Below are 17,864 nucleotides of genomic sequence, written 5' to 3' on the forward strand. Positions count from 1 at the left end.
GGTCACCTTCTGCCAGAAGCAAGTAAAGCCCTCCCACCAGCCCTCATGCTCCCAAAGCTAAGAGTCTGCTTGCACTGTTCCCCTGGCCCATCCTAGCCCAATGTCCGCATAACTAAGGGGACCGGCGCTTCATGACCGACGTTAGCTCTGAGTTTTTCTCCACCTGGTTTTCTCACCAGGAAAATGAGGACAACTATTATATAAACTGTGTCTCAGAACTGAGGATGGATTAATTAGTTAATAGTTCCCTAAAAGCTCTGAAGAATCTTTCTAGTGCTAAGTGCTATTTTAATAACTCTTGATTATTTTGACAGAAAACATGTCAGACGTCTCCCCCCATACGCCTTTCGGCATCTGAAATGCTGTTAATTTACAACCGTGGGTAGGTCTGAGTCGGCTTTGGCACCCATCACCTCGTATTTTCTAGGACTCTTTTCAATAGGTAATTTCCTTTTTCCAGTGGCTATTTCTGAAAACCAACATCACAAATTGAGGGAAAGCTGACCTAATGTCATAGTTTATGGTTTGGCAACATTCTGTGGCTCAAGAAAGAAAGGGGAAAAAAAAATCATCAGCTTATATAAGGCCTTAAATAAGGAATGAAAAAAAAAAAAAAAAAAGACAGGTTCTTTTGTAATTAAATTATTAATGAAATCTATAAATTGCTTAATACTTAATGCCCCAGAATTCCAGAGGATAATACACAAATAGTAATAGCGGTAATAATAATAAGAGTTATAATAATAATATGGTGGGATAACCATCACAGTGAGAACCAATCATCCAGAATTATTACAGAAACTTCCATAAAGATTGGGGTTTTCATTTATTGTTTAAATTTAACGCTCTAGTGGTAAAGCAATGCTTACTTATTCCTGGGTAATGTCCGAGGCTTCTGGTCTATTCCACCCATGCCTGCATACTTGTTCTGACCACCCAGAAAGCCGTAATTTCTGCTCTCCCCGACAAAGAGAGACTCAGACACCACCTGGCTAGAACCTTCATCACTTGGGAAGCTTCCATCACTGTTAAAAGGAGAACAGTCGTTAACCACACAATTCTAGGAAATCTATACTGACCCCCCAGTGAAGGCAAGCTCTAACTCAAATAGCTAAAAACTTTCAAAGCAGCCAGGAGCCTTTACTAATGCATATTATTGAGTCATAAGAAAATGCTTCTAAACTGTGAAAATATTGTCTTTTATAAATACAAATGAATTGTATTGTAAATTAGTGGTGTGTAAATTAGATTTAAACAAATTAAATTTAATTTAGCAGCAATGAATATTTTAGTCTCAAGCAACAGTATTGCAAATGAAGAGAATAAACTTGCCCAGAATACAACAGATGACAAGCATGTTTAAGATAGCAATGAAAATAACTTATCTGCAGAATACTACATAACACAAAAAGTTCAGTTCTGAAAGACCACTGAGAAATTTGACCAGCTTCTAAGAAAGAAAATATTTAATGTGCTCCCAACTTTTATTTCTTTCCTTTTTATTCCCATACTTTTTAAGATCTTTAATGTAATGCTCAAGTGTTTCTTCTAAGCAAAAAAACATGATGGGCCTACCCATCTGTGGAATTTCAGCTATATTAACCCACTCCTTTGGTATGAATTCAATTATCATTAAAAATATACTTTTGGCCCTCTAGTGGCATCAGGAAGAGGGTGTTGTTGTTTTTTTAATGCTAATAAATGATGTAGCATTCCAGTGTGTTAGCCAAAAAATAAAAAATTAAAATTAAAATTAAATCAATGGTTATTTATTTTACCTACAGCTTTAAGATCAGAGAAGTAAAAAAATACAAACCTGGCAAAAGTGAGTCCTATTCCATTATCTGCAAAGCTATAAGAGAAAAAAAGATGAGGGAACATTTTAATTTACCACATCATATAAGAGGAGGTATTCTCTCAATATTTAATTGTCACTAAATCCAGAAGATTCCAATGTTTACTCTCCAAGACCACAAAAATAAGTTCCACTTTCCAATAACTAAAAGGACAGACTGCACAGTGAAGACACCTGGTTCAAATCTCAGCTTTACCAGTTACTAGCTGTGTGACCTTGGGCACATTACTCCACCTGACTCAGTTTTCTCACCTCTAAGTTAAAATAAATAATTTAAACTTCCTCATAGGATACTTAAGAGCATTATTCATACTCATTAATTTCAGCAATTTAGAAAATAGGCCCAGCACATAGTAAGCAGTATATAAGTATTAGCTATAATTATTAGTTTTGTAATTAATTTTAAAAACAATTAGATCACAGTAGTCTCTTCAAAACTTTTCAACATTAATACCCAAGCTATTTCTACAGATTTAATATAATATCATTTTTTTTGCATAATAGAAGTCAGAGATGATGATAAAATGCCAAGAAGCTAATGTCAATGCCAGCCCCCAAAAAAAGTTTTTCTAGACCCTTGAATACCAAATCTTAGCTCAATATACATCAGACTTCTAAAATTATACAAATGGAAAAAGTGAGATGCTTATTGCCTAGAGTCATGTAAAGACATAAGTCAACACACTTATTAAGGTGGAATTCACAACTTTTGTTTTGACTGGCAGTAAAAGAGCATCAAAAAAACTGAGTTTCCAAAGGGAATGAAAAAAAAATCCAGGTAGTTTCAAAATCTTTATTTAGTTCTCTGACATAGACCCTGTTTGTTATATAAAGTTAAATTCCCAGTTTCTGTTCAATCTCATCAAAAAACTTCCATGTCACCAGACAAGTTCGGTTCCAATGAAAGCAGCCAAGGGAGACGATTTCAAACATTTGCTGTCTGTTAGTGCTAGCATACTTCCTCAGAGCTTGTCCTGTCTATTAGTAACAATAATATGATTCCAGAAACCACCACTGTACTTTCAGTCAACTGGGTTTTTCAAAATAGCCTTAAAAACATAAATATATCAGTGTCATCAGATAGTAACTTTGTAGAGAACACCCACGCTGAATTCTTAACGATAATGTCTCCCCCTCTGACCCAAGCTCCGTGGTCATTATTTTTAAAAGCAATGAGCCTGTTGATTTCAGCAGCAACACGTGGCTGTTCAGGGTCACCATCCCGATGAGGCCGAAACCTTGGGGTTGAAAAAAAAAACTTTTTAAAAAAGTAATAAAAAGGCAATTGATTTCAATTATTTACAATTGTAAGATTAAGTGTCAAAAAGATTTATATTTGACCAAAAGTTAAAAAAAAAAAACCCTCTTAAGATACAATTTAATTATTTGTATTTCAATTATTTGGGAAAATAATTATTTTATTAACATAATTGTATGTAAATATGAGAATGTCTTTCATATCTTATTTATTTTTTAACCAACTTATATAATAAAAATGGACACTGCAGAACATTCTAAACACTAAAACCAGTTAAAAAAACCCTCAAACCAGAAAAACTGACATGTTTTCACCAATTCTAAAGCTCCACGATACTCATATAAACTTAATAAATTAATTAATCATATATTTTAACACATATATATTTGAACTGAAAAATGTTATTTGAATGTTATTCAATTGTGTGCTGGTAAAATATCTTAGATATACAGATAAAATTGGGTTTAATATCTTAAAAGAACTAGATTTAAAAGTTTTTAATTGACTTATTAATTATAAAAACTACATTTGACCTTTCTCTTCCTTCTAAAATATTTACCAGGATCTTAATAAAAAGGTCCAAAAAAATTGTGTCAAATGTCCACTATAACAACTCAAATAAATAACACCATAAGGCTATCTAATTTTTAGAAAATCATTTCCATCTTAACCTTACAAGGCACCGGGGGTCAGGGGAGGGAGGGCGGGGGTCAGACAGCGGACAACTAAACAGTTTTTCAGAAACCAATTCAGCAAGTTGAACTTTCCATACAATCAAGAAACATCATTTGTATAAACGGTACTCCCAGTTGCTGGCACACAGTAGGTGCTCACTAAATGTGTATGACAGAAGAAGCTATGCACAGAGGATATGTAGTACCACTGCCCTTAGGCATGAGTGAGCTTCGTATATTCAAGGAACAAGCGATTTGGCTGGAGAATAAGAAGCAAGGGGCAGAGGATAGAAAGGTGGGCATGCACCAGGCAATGACGTAGTTCTTTATTCTAAATGCAACAGGGGAAGCAGAGAGTAGAACGGTGGTTGCCAGTGACTGGTTGAGGAGGGAACGGGGAGGTGACGATCAAAGTGTACAGAGTTTTAGTTATGTAAGATAAATAACCTCTAGACATCTGCCATACAGCACAGTGCTTATACCTAAAAACACTGTATTGTATACTTAAAATTTACTAAGAGAGTAATCCTGTAAGTGTTCATATAATAAAAAAATTTAAAAATTTTAAAGTATAGGAAATAATAACAGTAAAGGACATAGGAAACTTTAGGAGGTGATGAATAGGTCTATGGCCTTGATGGTGGTAACGATCTCACAGGTGTGTACTTATGTCCCAAGTCAGTGAGTTGTACCTACATTAAAAATATCAGTGAGTTGTACCTACATTAAAAATACACAACTTTTGCCATGTAAATCACACCTCAATGAAGTGGGTGAATAGACAGAAAAATATATGTTGTAGATAGACATGATGAAAAGTCATCAGAAACATGGACTCAGATAAGTGATATGACCAGATTTCTTTTTTTTTTTTTTTAACTGCTCATTACCTGCTACCTGGTGAAAGGTTTGTAGAAAATGGACTGTAAAGAGACTGGTCTGGAAAGCATTATATCCACCCTTCAATTGTGGATATGACCCCTTACACTAAATAGCCCTAACCTAAGGGAGGAAAAGTTTGACTCTACACCATCACCCACCCTTCTGGCATTGTAGTTGCTGCCAAACAGCTTTGTAGTCATTATATAATATTAAGCAGATGGAAGAGTCTGGAAAGAAAACTACGCAGTTTTCTAAAAGAAAGCCAAAATATAGTACCAATAAAATATCTGATTCTCTGCTGTAGCTATCTCATTTTTTCTGAAATTCTTATCCATATAAATCAATAATTGACCACTTGCTTGGTTACACTTTCTTGTCATCCTCTTCCCCACTTGGTGTGTGAAAAACAAGAGTCAACTTTCCCAATTTCTCATCATCCTCATTTCCAAGTTTTCAGCAACCTTCCCAACCTTTTCCCTTAATTGTCCTTGGCTTTAAATGTACTTGTTGGTTCTTATGATTTTTCACTTTCAGATGAAATTTCCCAATCCCAAACTAAGAATTTTCTGGAGTTAAAATTTCGCATCTTTGGATTCCTGTAATTTCACATCTAGAAGACACAAGGAAAGGCTCATCTGATTAACTATTGAGTCAACTTCCCTTACGATCTTCTGGATCCCATGAGCCTGATGTTTAACTCACTGGCTGACTGATTACTCACTCATGTTAGTATTATTATTTTTACTCATGTCTGGACTGCATGAATACATTTGGGCATATTCTATACATGAGAAACAAATTAAGTGTATACACCAGCTGCCAAGCGTCTTGTTACTCTCATCTATAATCAATTCTTTTCAATAACCACTTCCAATTAGAGTCTAATTCCTTACCAAGATGAATGCATTTATAAACTGGTAAAAGAAATAATAGAGAGCAGAGAAAAAATTAGATTATAGTATCATATACATATACCCTATAAAAAACTTCTTGGGCCATTAAGGGTAAATTGTTTTATCATTAAGTCTCATTAAAATAAAAATGGATTCTCAAATATATGTCCTCATCCATACACACACACACAATTTTTTAAGGCAGGGAAGAGAGTCAATTTTGTTGTGTTTAGGATTTCTCTATTAATATTAACTTAGCAATGTACACATACAAGTTATAACAAACTCCTTAAAACTAAAATAGTAGCAGCAACCACATAGCAAAGATTCCTCTGTTCTGTCAAATAATATTCTCTTCTTGGTTCATAATCTGCCATCATCTCTATGCTCCATTTTCATCTTAGGTTTATCTCCTCTAGTTTTCCATTTCATATCTTGCTCACCTATAAGGTGTACAGTAACTTCTGTTTTATTTAATAATGTCCACAGTTTTGCAGCAACTCAAGTGCTGCCTAATAATTGCTTTAAAATATTTCAGGCTCAACTTGACCTTTAAGAAATCCCAATGAGTAATTTTACTAAGTATACTTTCCCCAGTTTACTCCTTATATCATTCCTTATTACTGTGTCACAAGGATCCTGCCTCACGCCTAAACTGCCTCACTAACCTACAGTGTGGCTCCGAATAATCAGTATGGCATCCTTTTCTGACACGTCTATCAACAGACCCTCGCAACATCTTAAGTTGGTCAAGCAAACTAAAGTATGAAAAAATAGCATCTGCACAGTTCTTACTGAATATGAGTTTAAGTTGCCATACGGTTCAGAAAACCATATTTCCATTGGAGACATTTTATTTATTTTGGCTCTCATATAGCATGTAAAAGAACTTGGTTGAAAGGTTGATCCATATCCCGACAGCATTCTGTGGTTCTAAGAGTAACATAGATCCGAGCTACAATGGAAATCTGAGACTACAAATGACTAAACCAGGACTAGCTTGATCAAGTTCGAGAACTTTCCCTTTGAAACAGACTTAATGCCATGTTCCATTCTGACCACTCACAATAAATTGTTTGTCTTTGTTTTCAGGGATTACACAAAAACATTTAAGTTTAACTTATATTTCAATAAATCATATTTGGACCCCCTTTTATTTAACATAGCTTTCCTTTTCTTTATTGTTCTGCAACTCTAACATCCATTTACAACTGTGAAAAGAGGAAAGCATTAAAAAGCTCAGCCACAGGAACCTAGGACAGCAGAATAAATGTCTTTCCAAAACCTCCATACAAACTCTGAAAACTTCATTTTAAATGTGTTTCTGGAGAAAAGAACACAATGGCTTAACTCAGAGGTTTGCTTTGGCAAGACATGCTTGAGTATGATTTAGAAGGACTGGTTCTACCTTGCACTGTTATCCAGACAGAGGTATTCCCGTGGGTCAGCAGCACTGGCATTGGTTGTTTTGATGCCTTTGTCAATAAATAAGCCAGCCTGGAAAATAGAATAATGGACTGGAATAAATATGAATCCCAAGTTATAGCTATAAATATAATGATTCAGAAAAATAAATTTTATATTATTCCATCTACAAAAAAAAAAGAAAGAAAGAGGAGGAAGGAAAACACAGCAAAGCACAGGTATCATGAAAATAACCACTTTCTTGCATTTTTTTTTTCTTATCCTCACCTGAGGACATTTTTTCATTGCTTTTAGAGAGAGGAGGGTGGGGAGGGGTAGAGAGAAAGAGAGAGAGAGAGAGAAACATTGATGAGAGAGAGAAACATCAATTGGTTGCCTTCTTGTCCATGCCCCGACCAGGGCTCAAAACCACAACCTTTTGGGTCTACAGGGATGACACTCCAACCAACTGAGCCATACTGGCCAGGGCTCCTGGATATGTTTATAATTCTACTCATTTGGTCGTTGGCAAATATTTATGTAGTGCCTATCCTGCAGTAGGCACCAAGCATACATTAATGAAAAAACCAGGCTTTGCAGTTACTGACACAAACTAGCAGGAAGACACACAATTAAAAACAATTATAATCCAGTATAATAAGCACACGATAAAGGAGATAGATGATGTTTTGGCAGCACATAAGAAAGGCACCATGAGGAGAACTTCAGCGAGGGTGGGAGTGAGAGGATTCAGGGAATGTGTTCTAAAAGAAGTGGCATTCTGAAGCTGAAACGTGAAGGATGGAGAGGAATTAACCACACAAAAGGACAGGGAGTGGGCAGAAAGCAGCTAAAGAACCCAGAGGAAAACTATTCAAGAGAGTCATCTGCACAAAAAGTCTGGAGATGAGAGAGGGCATGAACATCTGAGAACAACAACAACAAATCTTCGATGGACTGACCGGAAATGTACAGAGGGAGGAAAGGTAAGGAAGAAGGAGAAAGAAGCAAATGTCAGATGATGCAGAGGCAACACGCTGGAGTCAAGACAATGGGACTTCTAATAAAGGTAATGTAATCAACTACCTTTGAAGAAAGAATATTCCACCTTCAAGATGGAAAAGATTGGGAAAAACCAAAGAGAGAGAGAGAGAGAGAGAGCAAGCAGAAGACCATGGCAGTAACTCAGAAGAAAACTAAAGATGACCTAGACTGTGGCAGTAGTAACAAGAAAAAAAGGACAGAGTGAAAATTCCTTTCTAAGTACTATTTGTACCACTCAGTAGTTAATAAAATATCTAAGGGGGAGGGGCAGGGGAGGGAGCTATAAAGGTTCATGCATTTCTAGTTTGGGCAATTAGCTGGCTTGTGGTTTCATTCACTGAAACATGTATGGAAATGGTTCTGCTGATAAAAATAAGGATCTTAGTTTCAAACATTTTATTTATGTGTCCCTGAGACATCCAAATGGTCCACAATAAGCAGCTGCACAGCTGTGATTGACCTGGACTAGATTTGGGAGGCATGAGCAACCAAAGCCACAGAGATCAGTGTTTGTGCATTTACGACCGACGCCAAGAGGACAGGTCCCTCTCTGAGGGCTCCAAGGTTTCAACTTCCTTTGGCTTATAAAATATCACAGATAGCCCCAAATTTAACAAATTAAAACCTAATCACCCACTCATTATTTAGATATAATATTCTTATTAATAGAGTAGATAATTACATGTCCTCATGGTACAAGACACTAAAAAGTTAATTAGAATGAGGTTCTTTATATCACTTACAATCCAAAAACTTTATAGATTTCCACTTTGAAATGTTACTTTCAATAATTACCATTAATCAATTCATCAGCTCACAAAAATTCATGATTCTGTGTGAAGTTTTTTTTCTTTCTCAAGTCTTCATCAAGTGATTCTAAGCTCTTCAAATTATAAAACACTCAGGTTTTTAAAGGATCCTCTGAGTATCATAAATGGAAAGGATTCATTGAACTTTGATGTGGATCACATCAGGGTAAATAATCCAATATATTTATCACCAAGAGGGGTGAGGGAGGAGTGCCAAACGCCATGGAAATTGGAGGTCCTACATGGCCTTCAGTTTACTTGACCTGTATCATTTTAACTGAGGTCAAACATTTTTAAACACTATTTCACTATTTACATAATTAGTATTAAATACCCACAGGACACTCCATCAGCACTGAGGGAGAAAATATGCTTTATAACCCTCAGGAGCACATTATCTAATGTGTGCAACCCTAGAAACATATAATAATATTAAAAGATTGGAAAGAAGGTAAGAGGAAGGGAGGAAGAGGATGAAGACTCATGAATCAAGTCCATTATTATAATTATTCTGATTGCATGAATGAGCATGTGTGTTAGCATATATACCTGTGTATTATTCAGATTACATATGCATGTGTATGTTAGTGTATAGTCCTGGTGTATATATAAATAGAAAACTGTATATATATCTTTAATTTAGAAGGATTAGGAGTCGGCTTTTTTGATACAAAGTACTTTCTCTGATGACAAGGGCTGCCTAAAACTGTCCTGTCTCAGTTGTAATCACAATAGTCTATCCTTTACCCTGTAAATTGTATGTACTGATTGTTAAAAATTAGGAACCCACCTTAAAACTTGAATGGACCCTGTTGTTATAAAATATCCCCAATGGAGTAAGTTCTGGTTTTGTTAAGAGCTGCAATCCACTGGATTCCCCAGTAGGTTCCTTGTGAAATAAATACCATATTCCAGCATCCTATAATTAAAAGGTAAGATCATTAAAAGCCTCCTTTTATAAAGCCACTCTATGAAACACCCTTATAAACTTAAGCTCTTCACAAATTTAATCTGTTTAGCACTAACTATTCATTGTTTCATGTTAGGAATTGACTATAAAAAGCTGTACACTCATCCAGCACCCTCAAAGCAGTTGTACTATGCTTTTGGGAAAAAAAAAAAAAAGCAAATCTTATTTTATTTGCAGCATTAGACAAAAGATAGAAATAATTGGCTGACAGCAAAATTTATTTTCAAAATAACTTTTCCGTTATTATAAGTCATGCAGAATTAGAACCAAACAAGCCTTCCTTCCTTCCATGTGCCCAGGACAGCAGAGCCTTTTAGAAATAACGGGATTTTTGTGTTTACCTCCAGACCTGATCAATAGATGAGTCATACTTATTAAGGAGCTATCCGCTAACATGCAGAGCTCACTGACTTCTTTCAAACAACTCCAATCCCCTTCCTGTCCCAAGGTAAATTTTTGCCAAGTGAAAAAAAGACACCACACGCATGAATCAAGATGCTGTCTCAGTCTGGATCCTGTCTATGCAATTTCAGTATTACTGACCTTAACAGGAGCAGAACAGTTTGAAATATTCTGACACTCAAAGTAAGATATGAAAATTGAAATGAAATGTTCTTAATCCCTGTGACATATTTTTATTTTACGATTCAATTAAAAATCAGCCCAATGTAAAGGGCAACTTCACATGATGTAACTTTGATTAAATAGGTTGTTGAAACTTATAATCCAAAAAGTACGGTACTGAATCAAATCTGACAACTATTTATTTAGTGCCCACTATATGCCAAGTATACAGTAAGACTATTCTCAAAGAATCATAGTTTAATGGGAAATGCAGACAGAACTAAAATATAATATATACAGTAAATACTATGTTAGCTGTAACAAACAGTCCTTTGGAAGCATAGAAGAAAAATGAATTATGAAAAGCATGTGTACCTACACACCCAAATGAAGGCAACATTTAACATCTTCCCATAAGTTTATAGGTGGGTATTAAAACAAACTGTTCTGAAAAATGTATTTACCACCTTGGACAGATAGCTCAGTTGGTTAGAGCGCTGTCCCAATATGCCAAGGTTGCAGGTTTGGTCCCTAGTCAAGGCACTTACAAGCAGCAACCAATGAAAGCATACAAGAGTGAATACACAAATCAATGTATGTTTCTCTCTCTCCCCCCTCCTATCCCACCCTTCCTCCCCCTAAAATCAATATATTAAAAAAAAAATTTTTTTTTTAAGTATTTATCACCTCTCCTCTTTTGGGCACAAAACAGGCCAGGGAAGAGGAAATGTAGGGTTGTGGAAAGGCTCCACACCATAGCCCTGTACACTGACGGCACAGCAAGCCCTCCGGGGTGCAGTGGGGTTTGGGGGTGAGGGTAGGAAAGGGAATAGGGCGTAGCAGCTGTTTCCTGTTAAATACTGTGGTGACACAACAGTAAAGGGAGCTTTGTAAAAGGCAGTGGAAGGGTACAAGTAGAAAGGGTTTGACTGACCTTGAGAGGAAAACCCTTGCCAAAATATGAGCTTTAATGGAATGATTTTTCTAGAGAGAAAAGAACTTAAAAAATAAAAAGGAAAAAGAATGCACATAAGATAGGCTTTTATTATGTTTCCACATGAGCTCCAGTAAGGGTTTCTGGCAACCTCACCTTACATTCTTCATGGACTATTTGCAATTTGCTTTGATCTTCAACCCATGACTTTTAAAAACAGCTGAAAAGAATCTCTGCTCTGGCTGTTCCTAGTAATGATCCTGGGGTGAGACTGCTTATCAGTCTCTAGGTCATCTTTAGCCAAAAACTCATCTTCCAATTAGAAACTCTCACACAAACTTCATATGGTTTTGACAAGTATTTGATGAAAAAATGAATGAAAACCTGACATGTTTAAATGTCCAGTTCTCTACCCTGTCAAATAATAATTTTATGTTTTATGTTTTTAGGGAAAATCACAGATGTGAATTCTACCATCACCCTAAGAGGCCTGTATTCTATTCATCTCAAAGAAATACTCCCTTCAACTAATCTTTTACTTCACCTTGAAAAACACTGCTGGGTATTTCTTTCCTTTTTAAAATCTTAATAGTCATGATGTAGAAATATGAATATTTAGGTATTGCTATAAAGCTCACTTGCAGCACAGATATAATCATAATAGTATACTGTCTTAAATATTCATTTTTATATAAGTTAGCAGTCTTAAATCACACTCAATTATAAATGTAAATTTCCCAAAGCTTATCCAAGAGACATTTCTGCCATCCAAAAATAGTTCATTTATTTTTTAAAGTTATTATGTTTGTGAAACAATTCAAGGCACACAATTGAGTTTAGCTGCTTTATCAAGGAGATGAAATCGTCAAGTGTATATGATTAACACAAAAATGAGCCCCTTGATCAGAGTGACAATTGTCATAGTATTATACAAAATAATCCATTCCCATAAAGAAAAGCTAGTTTCCTTTGTTCATCAACATAAAAACTGAAATGATCAGGGTTACTGAGCCACACCTGACTTAAATATGAGAAGCCAGAAAGACTATATATCACACACTAAAATTATATTCTGGAGATGATGTAATGACCCTAGAAATTAGCCAACTTCTTTCCCCCATTTGGAATCTGTCCTACTATACTCAGAGACACTAATGGCATGAATGAGTTCCTTTTTATGTTGACAAGATCATTTTATTGGAACAGTTGCACAATTCTTTATTTAATCTTTATTATGGCTGTCTTTTCCTAATTTTTACAATGTGATATTTAATATCAACATACAGTTTCTGTCAATTACTCACTTGGAAGGCACCTGTTAAATAAGTTGAAAACTTAAAAAGACAAGTTAAACTTAAATGACATGTCTCAATAAAATTCATGATATAGAAATTATTTTTTAACTATTTATTTATTGATTTTCAGAGAGACAGAAATGGAAGAGGGAGGAAGGGGGAAGAGAGAGAGAGGGAGAGAGAAATATTGATTTGCTGTTCCATCATTTATGCATTCATTGGTTGATTCTTGTATGTGCCCTGACTAGGGATCGAACCCACAATCTTGGCATATCAGGATGACGCTAACCAACTGAGCTACCTGGCCAGGGCCCATGATGTAGAAATTACTGAACATTTCAAACCAACTTAAATTTTTTTTATTATAAGGAATCCAGTGAAATATAAAAACTCTTCTAAAGCTTGATTGCTTTACTGAAAAAAAAGTAAAATGGAGCATTATAAAATTTATCTAATGTTATAAAAAGTTAAAATATTTTATTATGTATTTTAATTATGACTAGTAGCTATTGTGAGAGAGAAACAAACTTTCCTCTACCCTCAAGGCTCTACTGGCTGGTCTAATAATCAAATAGACATGAGACAGAGTAGCAAGAGAAAAATAACTGAATTTAATAGACACATTATGTATGAGAACCCCGCATACATGAGAGGCAGAGACCCCACATGCAGGGGAGGTTCAGAGATAAAGGGGAGTTGAGATACATCAGACATCCTGAGCTAGGGATAAGGTAAGATGCCTTACGGGCTTAAAGGGGTCATTGCAGAAAGGTAAGAGCTGGCACAAATGATTTAGAAGAAACGGAAAAAGAATCTCAACCACATCATATTCTCAACTACACAGGATGTACCAGAAAACAATATAACACTGGAGAGACTGCCACACATTATATTACATCTGCAACGTAATGGCCAAATACGAGATCATTTATAAACATGAATTTAAAAAACAAAAAATGCTTCAGCATTATTTACCTGTGAGCCTGCAGCTGCATTATTAATCAGATTATTGTTGGGATGAGCAATCCAGAAAGTTGAAACAGCCCTGCAAGGCATTTTTTAAGGTGATTTAAATACTCATCATGAAAAATCCTGCCCACTATAAACTTCCCCCAAGACCTCTTCCCCAGCAGTCAAAGGCCTTAACCGTCACGCATGAGTTTTTCTCTCTGCCGATTACTCACATGCAGTCAGTGGCAGGCACAGGGATGTAATTCCCAAACACTTTTTCTCGCATTGTGATGCACATGGAGTTATTCCTGTCAGTGGGGAGGAGGGTGCCTGGCTTGGTGAGGAGTCCCAGATTGTGGAACAAAGTATTTCTCTGTTCAACACCGTCTTCCAAAAAGAAACAATGACCTAGTGTGTCAAACCCAATGGTGTCTTTTATCTGCAGAAATACAAGTATATAATGTCATCGGTAACAAGATTGATTGTGGTTTAAATAACAAGTGCTATTCAGTATAGCATGCTGGGTACAAATGCAAAAAGGACTTTTAATCTTATCTGAAGAGGCAAAGCCAAATGTCAGGTTTTATTGAACTCTTAAGAGAATAATTTGGGTAGCTAAAAACGTAGGCTTCCTTCACATAGAAAAACAGAATTCTCAGTAGAACCAGGACAGAGTAAGGCACGTGGTGCAAGCCTCACTTTTATAAAATTGAGAAGTCATGAGATTTAAGGAGACGTGACTGCTTCAATAATATGCACCAACATAACGCGAGGCTGCTTACCAGCAAGCCATCTGTCCCATGCACAGTGATGCACCGGGAGAAGCTGTGATGAATAGACAGTCCATCCACAGAGGTTCTGTGTCTGTACCCTCCTTTAGAATCCACGTCTCCACACAGATGAAAATGAACAGGATACCGTCCCAGCTGCTGCTGCTGACCCATGTGTTTCAATTCCACATAAGAAAGATGGACTGAAGTAAAATTTTTCCTTATCTATAAGACATGGTAACCAAAATCAAATGATATCTTTCATTATAGGGCAGTAGCAAAATATAGTTTTACTAGAAAATGTCTGAAGGAGGATACATATTAAAACACTTACTGTCTTTTGAATCCTATCTTCCCAATCCCCTGTTAATAATTTAGCAAATGCTCCTTTACATAAGTGATTCCTTTAAAGAGCTATAGAAATGGCATCTCACTAAGACAAAAAGATATGATCCTGGCTGGGTAGCTCAGTTTGTTACAGCATTGTCCCCACAAGCCAAGATTGCAAATTTGATCCCTAATTAGGGCACATACAAGAAACAACCAATGAATGTATAAATAAGTGGAACAACAAATCGATGTTTCTCTTTCTCTCTCAAAAACAAAAACAAACGTAAAACAATAAATTAAAAAAGAAACAGGAGCAAAGAAAATGAGGAAATGTAAACAGGAAAGCTGCAGAAAAAATTTCTCTGTGTTTTGATTTGTTCAAATACTTCAGTCAGTTCCAGTTTTATCTTGGTATTTAATTTCCATAACTTCCACTACAATTTGAAAAATAGTTATTTCTAAATTGCCCCAATATTTTTTGTTAGCACATAATATTGTTTACTTCAGTTCTTTTTAAAACCTCCCGTGATCCATAATTAGGGCATTCAAGATTTTTAAACACTGGATTGTCAATCATACTACTAAAAACAAAGAAGTAACACTGACCAGTATTTCAGAAATTAGTTTAACAGAATAGCTACTAATAAGCACTGCCCACTCATTGCATAAAAACTGATTTTAAAACACATGTAGACAAAATGCAGCCCAGAAGTCCAATAAATTAGTACACAGAGCAAAGCTTATCACATAGTAAGCAGTAAATACTTTTACAGAATAAAAACCTGCATATAAAAAATAGCTTTACAGCCCAGAACAGTGTGGCTCGGTTGGGCATCACCCTACAAAATGAAAGCACCAATTTAATTCCCACTCAGGGCACATCTCTGGGTTGAGGGTTCAGTCCCATTGGGGCACATACAAGAAGCAACCCCTCAATGTTTCTCTCTCACATAAATGTTTTTCTTCCTCTCTTTCTCCCTCTGTTCCCCTCTCTCTAAAAATAAATAGATAAAATATTTTTTAAATATATACTGTATATCTTTTTTACGGAAACATATTTTGTATGTGTATACTGCTTAATCGTGTTTTAAAAAGAACGAATTGATTCTTTTATACCAAGATTACTATTTTTTTTCTCTGTATAATTGGTTCTTCCCCGTATATTGATTTTATTCTTCATAAGACAACTCTTCTTAACCTGAAGTCCAGATCAACTAATGAAGTCAAATATTCTTTAATTATCTAAAATTTGTTCCTTGCCATTTGATAGAGAAATAAAATATGATTCTTTTAACATCCTTGTAGATCTCATTCCAAAACTTTATATAAAGTTTTTTCTAATATATATAGCAACTAAGGTTTCAAAGAACTCATCAAATCCTTCTGCCTACCATGATATGTCCCCCAAAGGTATCATAATCAAAGAATTGGCACTGGTTTCCACCATAGCATGAGTCTTCCATTTCTCCTTGGATGGCAACATTCCGGGTGAGAATTCCAACTTCAGCTCTCATGTCTACACCATCTATGATCTCACCCATGTGCAGGAACTGAGGGGTTTCTGGTGGATGTGGGCAAGGGAAGAATATTAGAACAAAGAAAACATGGAACTTACATCAAAAAAGACAATCATGTGAATTCTGTAACCCCAAGACATTATCAAAATTTATTATGTTTCCATTCTTTAATGCCTCAGAATCACAGAATCCTAGGAAGTAGGGATATTAAAGATTATCTAGTTAAACCACCTATGAAATGCCTTCAACCCTTACCACCAACTGTCAAATCCATGATCAGAGATGGCTTCTCCTTGAAGTAGCTCAATCCTCTCTTGACTAGCACCAATAATCTGGAATTTATTTAAGAATTCATATTCTCGGACTTACAGTCAAGATGGAGGTGTAGAGACATGCTGCGTCTCCCTCCACAACTAAGAAGGAATACAACTACCTCAAAACTAGAAACAACCAGAAGTTTCAGAAAATCAGACTACATGGAAGTCCAGCAAACAAAGATATAAGAAGAAATACTGATCCAGACAGGTGGGAGGGGCGGAGCAGGGGTGGAGCAGGGGTGGAGAGGATGCGGTGCGGTGGTGGCAGCAGCGACAACAGCAGCAAACCAGTGGAAAGCACAGTCACACATTTTAAAAAGTCAGGAGGGACACCTGGGGAGCGTTCCCAGCTCCTCACAGTCCCAGCACTAGAGGAAATCAAGCCTCATTGTTTCTTACGGTGCAGACCAGTGGGGGTTGGGGTGAGAGAGAAACTGCCAGTCTCAGCAGAGTCCACTTGTTTAAAGGACCCCACCATCCTAGAACATCCGCAGACCTACTCAGTCTGGGAATGATGACCACGGCAGCAGCTACAGGGGCACTAGTCTGGTGCAGAAGTGGAAGAGGTGCCTGTAACAGGGACGAGTGCTGGGCAGGCAACATTGTTCCCTCTTGGACCCCTCCCCCACATACAGCGCCACCACATGGTGAAACAGGCCGCCCTGTACTGACAAATCCCTAAGGCTCCACCCCTTACGATGTAACAGGAACAACAGCTCTACCTAAGACACAGAGGCAAACACACAAAGGAGCCTGTCAAGATGAGGAGACAAAGAAGTATGGCCCAAAAGGAGGAACAGATAAAGGTTCTAGTGGGAGAACTAAGTGACAAGGAGATAGCCAACCTCATAGATGAGGAGATAGACAACATAACAGATGCAGAATTCAAAACACTGGTGATAAAGATGCTCATGGGCTTGACAGATATGCTTGAGTATGGCAGACACATAAGAGAAGTGAAGGCTATGCTAAGTGAAACGAAGGAAAATTCACACAAAACCAATGGTGAATGGAAAGAAACCGGGGTTCAAATCAATGATTTGGAACATAGGGAAGAAAAAAACCATCAACCAGTGCAGAATGAGGAAGCAAGAATTGAAAAAAATGAGGAAAACTTCCCAAATTTTGCAAAGGAGATGGACATACAGGTCCAGGAAGCACAGAGGGTCCCGGGCAAGCTAGACCCAGAGGGGACCACACCAGGATGCATCATGATTGAGATGACAAAAGTGAAAGAGAAAGACAGAGTCCTGGGGGAAGCAAGAGAGAGGCTGAGAGTTGCCTACAGGGGGGGTGCCTATAGGACTATCAGCCGATTTCTCAGAGGACACTTTGCAGGCAGGAAGGGACTGGCAAGCAGTATTCAATGTGATGAAAGGCAACCTGCAACCAGGACT

At 36.7% G+C, this 17,864-nt stretch overlaps 1 protein-coding gene across 1 annotated transcript in view; it reads right to left on the minus strand.

Moving 5' to 3' along the window:
* CEMIP2 (cell migration inducing hyaluronidase 2) overlaps positions 1 to 17,864 on the minus strand; it is a 77,124-nt gene that overhangs the window by 25,980 nt on the left and 33,280 nt on the right. Inside the window, exons 7-15 of the mRNA XM_090274171.1 lie at positions 16,025 to 16,194; positions 14,316 to 14,528; positions 13,767 to 13,972; positions 13,558 to 13,627; positions 9,610 to 9,738; positions 6,971 to 7,059; positions 2,962 to 3,093; positions 1,817 to 1,852; positions 870 to 1,025 (exon numbers count right to left, since the gene is read on the minus strand). Of these exons, the coding sequence (XP_090130297.1) occupies positions 870 to 1,025; positions 1,817 to 1,852; positions 2,962 to 3,093; positions 6,971 to 7,059; positions 9,610 to 9,738; positions 13,558 to 13,627; positions 13,767 to 13,972; positions 14,316 to 14,528; positions 16,025 to 16,194 (1,201 nt within the window). The remainder of the gene's footprint in view (positions 1 to 869; positions 1,026 to 1,816; positions 1,853 to 2,961; positions 3,094 to 6,970; positions 7,060 to 9,609; positions 9,739 to 13,557; positions 13,628 to 13,766; positions 13,973 to 14,315; positions 14,529 to 16,024; positions 16,195 to 17,864) is intronic.

Source organism: Furipterus horrens, unplaced genomic scaffold (genome assembly GCF_987537825.1).
Source record: "Furipterus horrens unplaced genomic scaffold, mFurHor1.1.pri manual_scaffold_4, whole genome shotgun sequence".
In the NCBI taxonomy this organism is placed as follows: Eukaryota; Metazoa; Chordata; class Mammalia; order Chiroptera; family Furipteridae; genus Furipterus; species Furipterus horrens.